Source organism: Rhinopithecus bieti, unplaced genomic scaffold, assembly GCF_001698545.2.
Source record: "Rhinopithecus bieti isolate Rb0 unplaced genomic scaffold, ASM169854v2 scaffold_1467, whole genome shotgun sequence".
Taxonomy (NCBI): domain Eukaryota; kingdom Metazoa; phylum Chordata; class Mammalia; order Primates; family Cercopithecidae; genus Rhinopithecus; species Rhinopithecus bieti.
The window spans coordinates 3601334-3611823 of NW_016803692.1; the positions used below are offsets into that span (position 1 = coordinate 3601334).

Sequence of the window (10490 nt, forward strand, 5' to 3'; positions counted from 1 at the left end):
CACCTGTTATATTATAGTCCTTACAAACTAACCCATGAGTAGTTATCTTTCCTACCATTATATTGATGAGAAAAACTGAGTCTCCTTCTGGAGTCATAGCTCATAAGAACCAGTGGTAAGACTGGAACTCAAGCCTTGTGGATTTAAAAGTAATTGAATTTACCAACAAAAATCAGAAAAGATTTCAAAGAAATAATGTCTAGAACAAGTCACAGCCTTGTAAGCCCCTCTTTAAAACAGGTTTTAAAATATATAGTTGGCCATTTTATTTAACCACATCCATAGTTTAAATATCATGGTTCGAATAGGATATTTACCAAATGCAGTTCTGAACTGGTGAGCTTTCTGAATTAAGGCATATGTCTGTACTACACAATTCATGATCGATGCTCCATGTCAAACAGGTATCGTCCTCATTTATGTGGGTACATAAAAATCCCGAAACAAAGTGCAGCAAACCACTAATTTAACTACTGTGATTTTTAAAATATGAAAACTAAGAGAGATTGGGTGAGAAAAGTTTAACTTTGACAAAATCTTTTCTATATGACTTAAACATTATGAGTTGCAAGAATTGTTACACAGAAGTATTATTTGGAGAAATTTTAAATAATACCTTTTAAAATGTAAATAAAAGAATAATTAAAACTGTTTTAATCTAGAAACCTAGATTGAGAAATAAATACAACTGTGAAAAAATACAGGTTAAGTGCTACCTTTGCCAGATAAATATACAAAATTGTAGAAATTTAGAGCTGAAGGGATCTTGGCGATCACCTAATTCAGTGATCTTATTTTAGTGGAAAGATACTGTGGCTTAGGGTCTGCTACTAGATTGTTAAATTTGGAGAAATTCAGACTTAGTTTTGGTATTTTTTAGGAGGTGGAAGGGGCGATGATCCATGGAGTGTCAGTGATCAGATGGGACATAAAGTAGTTTGTGACTTCCTTTCTTTAAAACTTGTCTTTTGGGTTATGAGGAGTTTTTTTTAAAAGCATGCTAATTTGCTAATAAAGTACGGAGAAAGAAGTTCAAGAACTTGGCCCATTTTTCTGAAAGTTAGTGACAGAGTCAAGATTAAAAGCACACCCTTGATTATCATGACAACTTTTATTTACGTAATGTCACTGTAACCCCTTTTTGGCCCACTGAGCCAATTCTGCCCTCATAATGCCCCTGTGAGGCTGCCCAGAGCAGTGTCAGCCAGTGAGCCTGTGAGGGTGAACAAGTGAAATTAAAAGAGGAAATGTCTAAGAAGGGTCCCAGAGGGCAAGAGAAAAGACAGATGTTAGTATCTTAATTCCTCCAAACCTAAGTAGTTTGTCTTATGGTAGCAGAGACATTATACTAATGGAAATACCAGAGTTTGTGAAAATTTCAAAAAGGTAAAGCTATCCCTTAGGATTCAGTAGCTTCATGGCTTGCAAAGGAGCTAAACCCAAATGTTCTAGGCAGTGCAAAGCTGGTCTCTTAAAACTTGCCTCAAGATAATGGAAACAGAAACATTCAAAGTACCTTTATCTTCTTGGAAGTAAATGTGACAATAAAATAATGATTTGAAGGTCGTACTGAAAGTTGTAAGGCTACATTTAAAATGCAAAATGCACATAAAGGCAGTATCTTCACTGCTAATGAAATTCAGTGACTTTGTCCTGAACTGAAGTTTCTATAGGAAAGTGTTGTTATTTTGGTAAATAAAATATAGAACACATGTGCTTAGGGCTTAAATAAATGTGTGAGCAGTTTCTGTGTTTTTTCATTTAGCCCTCACTGTAGCTCTCTAAAGTGATACTGTCATTATCCCCATTTTCTAAGTAACTTATCCAGGATCACAGACCAGTGAATGATGTAGCCGGAACTTTAACTCAGTGTTAAACTCCAAACACAAACAACCAATAAAAGTTATTACTTCATTTAACTAAACTCCAAGTCCATGAAGTGTTAACCCCATATGTGTCTGATAGGCTTTCTTTATGAACAGTTTGCAAAATTTACTTTTAAATTACTGGTAAATATCAATGGTAGATTAAGAGTAACCACTTGTAGTAGAAAAATCTAAGAAATTTAGAATTTCAGCTAAAAGATTATTTAGTGAAATCTGAACGCTTCGTGTAACAGGCTGGAAAGCTGTGGCACAGAAGCCTACTGACACTCAATAGCATATTGTTGATTAGCAGTTTGCAACATTTTAGGCTAAACACTAAATAAAATCCATTGATTCTAATCAAAACCATACAACATACCAGATTTTCACTGCATAAAATATTTTTAAAATAATTTATTAGTTAACAACCCTCTTCTAAATCTTTGCATCCTTAGTGCTTTGCACAGTGCCTGCTTAGCATGTAAAACAGGAACCAAGTTTTTTTAAGTATAATCATTACAGTTTTAGAATCCAAATAAGTATAATCATTACAGTTTTAGGATCCAAAGCATGTTTAACTTGTTGTGTAGTAATTTTTATGTACCTCTGAACATTCCTTTGCTAGGAACATATTTTATATCAGCAATAATTTTAGGCTCTGATTCCCATGTGGCCTTTGAAGAACTTTTTTTGTTGCTTCTTAGTTTTAGCTTTGGAAATCTGGAGATACCCAATTAAGATTTAATATTACAAAAAGAAATAAGATACCTAAAACATTAAGTATGCACTGAAAATTATTTACTAAAAACTGAAACAAGTAAAAAACATTCCCTTATTTGAAAATGCCTTTCATTAGAAACTTTGTGATTTAGTTAAAATGCGCAGAAGATAAGTTATTGCAAGTGCCTGTAGGATGCCACTTGAAAAGCTCCTGTTTGAGAGTCCAGGTCTTATTTCCTCCCAAGAAAAATTTAGTTATCCCCATTTTATATTTTACTTTGTAAGTTAATCTTATACTTAGGTATCTGATACAGTCTCATTTTTCTTTTTTATATAATTACTACTAACTTTAAAAAAAACACTGCTTATTTCAAAGAGAAATAATGTTTAAAAGATGTGAAGCATTTAATCCTTGAATGCTGGAAACACTTTTAAAGTATTGTAAGCACATCTGTATTACATTACACACAGGGAAAAGAATGTATGAATTCTATGATCTGTGGGCACTAAGGTGGCTGGTTTAGAAAAACAGTATTTTGCATTTCAAGTTTCTTTTCAACATAAAGAATATTCTGCAATTCCACGCTGGGGTGTGTGGTCAGGGAAGCATAAGTAAAGTTTTGGTTTTACAGTTGTTCTCTAACTTTAGTCAGCTTGGCTCTGCATTTTGTTAAGCCCTTTTATTTTTCCTGATTTGAAAACGATTGCATGAGACAAACTCAGAACATGGAGAAATCACTACATCATATTTTTTAATAAGTGTCCTGCATGTCTTAGTCAGCTGTGATTATGGTGCTGATAATTTTTTACTAATTAGGAAATACCAAAGTTTGTGAATGATTTACTCTTAAAATTACAGCAAATTTAAATGTATCCCAATGATATCCTCACTCTTGGTCACTTGTGTTCCAGTGTGCTTTTTTGAGCAGGAGATAAAAGGATGGAGTTACAGCTGTTAGGCTGGATATCTCATGTGATATGTGTCTTGCATGTGAATATCACCTGTCTTTGGTAGAGATGAATAAATGCTGGAGAACTTGTGCACTACACTGGTTGACATATTCTCAGCTTTTTCTTCTTTGACATGAAATGACATTAACATGCCAACATATTCTCATATGTACACGCAAGTGAGCTAGCTAGAATTCCACCCCTTCACTCCTACCCCAGAAAGCAAGCAAGAATGAATGTTCTGGGGATGCATATTCAGTCACCTCAAACTTATTTTTTTAAAGTAATGATTTGAGAATTTCATACTTTAATGACCACTAGCATCTATTTACCTGTGACACATTTGGCATCTATGCCATGATAAAGTCTGTATTTCTTAAATTTTATATGGCAATATAAATTTCTGGAAACCAGTTAAAATTAGAATAACTGAGTTTTTACAAAAGCCAGTTTTATAGCCAGTTATTTTATTGCCATGTTACTAGAAATTATAAGGTGATTGGTTGTCCTTAAGGCTCAAAATAAATATATTTGAGGAATTTGAATGGTTAGCTCATTCTTTTATTCAAGAAAAATGACAGCATAAATATTATTTTTTTTATTCTTATTTTTTTGAGGCGGAGTTTCACTCTTGTTGCCCAGGGTGGAGTGCAATGGTGTGATCTCAGCTCACTGCAACCTCTGCCTGCCGTATTCAAGTGATTCTCCTACCTCAGCCTCCGAGTAGCTGTGATTACAGGCATGCGCCACCACACCCAGCTAATTTTGTATTTTTAGTAGAGATGGGGTTTCTCTATGTTGGTCAGGCTGGTCTCAAACTCCCAACCTCAGGTGATCCGCCCACCTTGGCCTCCCAAAGTGCTGGGATTACAGGTGTGAGCCACTGCACCCGGCTAACATAAATGTTATGTAAAAGTCTTTAACTGTTTCTTGGTATGAAAATTGGTAACTTGTAGGCTGGGCGCGGTGGCTCCCACCTGTAATTCTAGCACTTTGGGAGGCCGAGGCAGGCAGATTACGAGGTCAGGAGATCGAGACCATCTTAGCTAACGCTGTGAAACCCTGTCTGCACTGAAAATACAAAATAAATTAGCCAGGCGTGGTGGCACGCGCCTGTAGTCCCAGCTACTCAGGAGGCTGAAGTAGGAGATTCACTTGAACCTGGAGGGGGAGGTTGCAGTGAGCCAAAATTGTGCCACTGCACTCCAGCCTGGGCAACAAAGTGAGACTCCATATCAAAAAACAGAAAAGATAAAGAAAATTGGTAACTTGTTCTAGAACTTTCCTAATGTCAGAATATTTGATATTTTTTTATTTAGGTTTAGAACTGCTATAATAATAGCTCTTATACCTGCCTTCTTAGAAGGTATTTAACTTATACTATAAGGAAGTAACTACTGAATTGTCATCACCTTTAAAAAATTTTTAATGTAAAGGACTCTCATATATTTATCTGTCAGTATTTTGAATATTAACAGTGTTTCCTGTTTTTTTGTTTTTGTTTTTTATTAATAAGATATTATGAACTAGATCCTTACAAAAGTCTCCTAGACAATTTGAGGAACAAAGTGATCATTGAGTATCCAACATTACATGTGGTATTGAAAGGATCCAATAATGACATGAAAGTTCTCCACCAAGGTAAGTGTAAATTTGTTTCTGTAATGCTTAGAATAGCTTTAGAGAAACCAAAGCAAAATATATCCACCCTTATTTCTTTATATGTGTTTTCCCAGTATATTTACACACTTACAGGATCTCCTCTATAGCTACAGTTAATGTGAAAAACCAAGTAAATGCGATGCTGCTACTCTTCTGTTTTTAAGAGTATATAATCTTATAAAACCAACTTTAAGTGAATGAATCAAATTGAATGGCTATAAAATCACTTTTTTTCAGCATGCGGTTCTATGTATTTTTGTCTTTTTTTAAGCTAATAGTCTTTCAGTAACTGTCCATGATCACATACATTTACTCCATAGTTAAGACTTTAGACATTTGTAAAATGAGGGATTACAAAACATTTTTAGTTGACAAGGAAAATGTTGAATGGTAAAGAAAAAAAAAAAAAGCCTAGTATCCTACCTTGTAGAAGGAGATAATGTTGCAAGGAACATTGTATTTAAAAATTTGGCAGCATTGAGAGTAAGCAAATGCCATTACCTTTACCCTTTATCTCCTTTTCCAAACCCACTGGTTTTATTTTCTCTGATTTTGTGATATAGGGAAGTACTAGAACTGGAAAAAATGTACATAAAAGTTTAGTACATAAAATGACTTATCTACGTTTGTAAGTACTGATTAAAGTAAACTAAATGTGCTTCTGAATGCAAGATTTTAGAGGATGAATAAAATTTAGTGACTACCTTTAAGAAGTGAGGAAGATTACCTACCTTAATCCAAAACTATTTTGTAGCATTTTCAACTAAAAGAATTACAGATACAGGCCAGATTTTGCTATAACAAACTCCAGAGGAGCATAGAATCTTTGTCTTGGATTGATAATATTTTTTAAGTAGTATTTGAAATGGGTGGTTTAAGTCTTATTGTTACAGCAGCATTACAGGCTGTAAGATGCAGTAACCTATGTTATAGGGTATTCTCTGTTGTGCATAGTGTTTTTTCTTTGCAAAAATTAATAGGAAAAAAATTGTTTTTCAAAGTGGCCAAAAGTGTATCAGTGCTACAACTTGAAACCAGATTTTAGTTAGCAAACATGATGTTTCTAATAATAAATTATCTTATTTTATTCTTGACATTAATATTTTCACAATTTGAGAATATTCTGTATTATTTTTTCAAAATAAATTAGGAATTTTAGTTTTAAATGGCCAGTTTCACTTTGTTTAAGCTTTGTATTTTGTTGCTTTTTTCTTAATAAATTCGCACAGTGCCCTCTCAAATGTTGGTTTTGGGAAAAGTTGTTTAGTAATGTAGGTTAGTAGCTAGGGCAAACATCATCTGTATAAATAAACAGCACACACAGCTCTCCTTTCACTTTGTTTAGGAATGTACATTCAAGTAAGGCTTCCTGTAATGAAGCAATAAGAAAAGACTACTTTACTAGCGTACTGGGAGCCTTACTGGGTAAAATTTGCTATTTTTCTGGTGGGTATATGATGTTTGACTTATTTACAGGAACACAGATGACTCATGCTTTTAGTACAGAGGATTATTTAGAACTGTGTTAGCAAAGAACTAAAAGTATCTGACAGGATTTTAAAACCATACCAGTTTTGTCACATCATAAGTACACACACCTTGAAAGTAATGCCCAGATCTTCCTGTACATGCATTTCTTTCTGTAAGTACTTCAAGGTGTCTGTTTCTTTATACATTCTCACAGCATCAGATATTTTGCAGGGTGATCCCTTGATGAGGGAAGGGGATTATGTAAGAAGAGGGCATTTTCTTTGGAAAGCCTTGAAATTCCTTCCCTTTCTGGAGGTAAAAAAGTTGGATTTGATCCTGAGTTCATAGTACAAGTTGTCTCTTACCTAATTTGGGGGTACGTGTGTTTCTGATCTGGGATTCAGTACTTCCCACACCTGATGGTTGTTCTAGTATTTGCTCTGATTGTAGATTGCCATAATTTTTTTAAGTCTGCCTATATTAATCAGCAGTAGCCAAGATTTTGTTTGTTTGTTGCTTTTCAGTAATGGAAAAGGTTAACTGGAAAAGATTGAGCTATTAAGATAGTCCACTAGATTGGGGATGCTAAGTACTGATTACCTACCTTATATCAATCCAGTGCGAAGTGCTTAGAATGGTGTAACTTGCTTCACAGACTGTTGTTAGACTAGCAGATTTAGATGATTGAGAAAAGCATGCTGCATTTCAATCTAAGGAAGAAAGAATGGAATGCCATTCAAAGAAGAAAACTGGGCACCTTCAATAGGCAAAAAAAGGTGAAAATGTCCCCATACCGCTACAAATCTCTATTAATTTAGAAATGTCAGCAAAATAAACTTTTTGATGTTCTAGTATAACTCAAGATTAGAAAATGCCTCAGCCTTTAGAGAAGGAATCCAACCCAAAATTGATTACTGGAATTAGTGAAAATACCTGGCATAGCAGCTACTCATGTGTCAGTCTCTTACTGGGCCAGTAAATCTTCCATTCATTCTCCCTTGCTCACCTTTCCTCATTCTTCCTTACCTCTCTTTTCTTTCTTTTCCTTTTGCAGGGAGAGAGGGGAGGATTTTAGGCACTGGAACACACATGTAAAACTTATTATACAATAGCTGCTATAATAGAGTTTGCCCGAAGTACAGAGACAGCCAGAGGAGGAAAAAATCTTATACTATCTTGGAGGCACTGGATAGACTGCTAAAGTTCATAAAATTTCGCAAAGATTGGGACAATATCCTGGATGGAACTTATTTCAGTTCCTTACTCATAGAAAGAGCTCAGTAAACACTCTTGTGGTTGCTGGTACAATCTGAAATCTAGGTACAACAGCAAACCCCAGGGAACTTGCCAGTTGGAATATGCGCAAAGTTCCAGGTGTGTACTTCTAGCATCAACTTTTGTAAGCTGTGGGCCCTTGAGCATTTGCTCTGCCTCTCTGAGCTTTATTTTTCTTATCTACTCAGTGGAGATAACAGCTGTAAGCTCAAAATAACCTATATTTTACCATGACAATTTTTAAGGAGTTACTACCTATTATTTCCTTTTAGCTTCACAAGGCAGTGAAATAGAACACTTACTCTAGTTCCCATTTTGAAAATTTAGGGAAAAAACACTAAAAGAAGAAATGACTTGCAGTTACATTGATTCAGCAAACATGCTCTACTTTGTGAGGATAGATACAGAAAAGAAAGGTCGAGTTTCTGTCCTCCAGGAACTCTCAGTTTAGTGAGTGAGTCATAGTCTTGCTTTCTCTAAGCAAGACAGGGGTGTTAGAGGAGCTCCATTTCTACTCTTCTTTCCTGTGAAAGGAAGGAGATGATGATTAGCTAGTCTTCTGTCACTCCACATTCACTCAACATATACTGACCCTCAATTGAGTTTAAAAAAAATCATGGAAAAAATTTATTCCAACCACAAGTGGCCGGCCTGGATAATAGTGATCTATTCAGTGACATGAATATGGATCATAACCACATTGTGAAGTGAACATTCCCAAGTCTTCCACAGAGTCAGGAAGGATGTTACCTCACAAAATATAATTGCCACTTTCAGACATCATTTCTCTATGTATTGTGGCCAGAATTGTATATCCTAGCTGCCTGAGACATAACGTGGTTTGTGTGTCCCTGTGAGCAGTGCTGTTGCTGTATATCAGAAGGGGGGGAGAGAAGAGGGACAGAGCAAGCTAAACAGAAACAGTATAAACACTTGACTGTATGTTTACTTATTTTTTTCTAGTGAAAAGTGAATCTACCAAGAACCTTGGCAATGAAAATTGAGCACTTTTTCTGGTAGAAGAATGTGAAAACTTCCAGACAACTGCAGCAGAGTCTGCATTGATGGACTGTTGGCTGATTGGGGTATTGTCAATGGGTGATGGTGGAATTTTTTCTTTGTATGAAAAGTAAGCTTAACTCTTTTAAAAAATGTATCTTACAGCCTCTTGAATTAATTGACTTGTAAGACCCTTTTATTCTTATTAAGAACTCTCCTTTGCACTTGATCAGCATAGTACTTATTAGGCCATGGCTTTTAATATGCTTAATTCCATAAACTGAAAACCTTTTTTTTTCTTTTTTCCTTCTTTTTTTTTTTGAGATGGCATCTTGGAGTGCAAGCGGTATGAGCATAGCTTCCTCAAACTCCAGGGCTCAAATGGTCCTCCCACTGCAGCCTCCCAACAGGCTTATACCACCACACTCAGCTAATTTTTTTTTTTTTTTTTTTTTTGTGGTAGAGACAGGGTTTCGCTCTTTTGCCCAGGCTGGTCTCAAATTCCTGGCCTCAAGCAATCCTTCCACCTCAGCCTCCAAAGCATTGGGATTACAGGCATCAGTCACCACATCTGGCCTTGAAAACTTTTTTATTTGTTAATTTGATGTGTGACCAAACCCAAGGATCATCCGTGTCAACCACAAAGTTGGCATTCTCTTTAGTAGAACCTCACTAAACAGAAAGGCAGTGCAATGCACTGTCTAGCCACAGGAGAACTAATCTTCCATCAGTTGCCCTTTCTTATCTTTGGAGTTTATATGTAACTTACCCTTATGAGACAACTTTTCCACTTGAGAAACTCCTAGTACAATGTCTTGTACTAGAAGCCTGAATAAATACTATTAACTACTGTTTCTTATATTCACTTGAGAAAATCAATGGCTCCACATTGTTTGAGCCATTAGTGCTAACAAATTTGGGTTTACTTATTCAAGTTTTATGAATTCTGTGCCTTTCATCACATTCCTAGTCCACTCTCATCATTACTGCAAAAGGGTGTTGTGATGGCCAGTTTTATACTGTGTTTTGATATGTCTAGCAATAACTTAAAGAAAAAATAACTGGGAAATCTTCAACATGTTACTGGAATGTGTATATATGTATTAATGTATATACATGGCTTAACTTATACGTTATGGCAGCTCTGTATACAGTTTGATCTCACATACTGAAAAAAATTCTTAATTTTATTGGAGTTTATACCACTATGAAGCTGCAATATAACTGTAAGAGAGTAAAAAAGATTGTTACATCTGCATTGTACGTGTTGTGTACTTAATGGTTAAAAAGCAATGATAAAATTGGACATTAATGAAATTCATTTTAATTTACAGTTGGAATAAGTTTTTTACCAAAAAGAGACCAGAGACATTAGTTAAGGAGACTTAAAAAGATTTGAAATATGAAAAGATAATGAAAAGATGAACAGAAGATAAATTTGTGGGACACAAGTGTAACTTGGGATAGAAATTGGAGAAGAGAATCAAAAAACAATAATGCCAGAAAGACCCTTAGTATAAAAGTACTAATGGGAATGTGATTCATAGA

The 10490-nt window shown here is 35.2% G+C and overlaps 1 protein-coding gene across 1 annotated transcript in view; it reads left to right on the top strand.

Moving 5' to 3' along the window:
- The window catches only part of ZNHIT6 (zinc finger HIT-type containing 6), a 56643-nt gene extending 46446 nt beyond the window's left edge, over positions 1–10197 (top strand). The window contains 2 exon segments of the mRNA XM_017851114.1: positions 5053–5177; positions 8907–10197. Of these exon segments, the coding sequence (XP_017706603.1) occupies positions 5053–5177; positions 8907–8947 (166 nt within the window). The 3' untranslated portion in view covers positions 8948–10197.
- Positions 10198–10490: the final 293 nt, after the last annotated feature.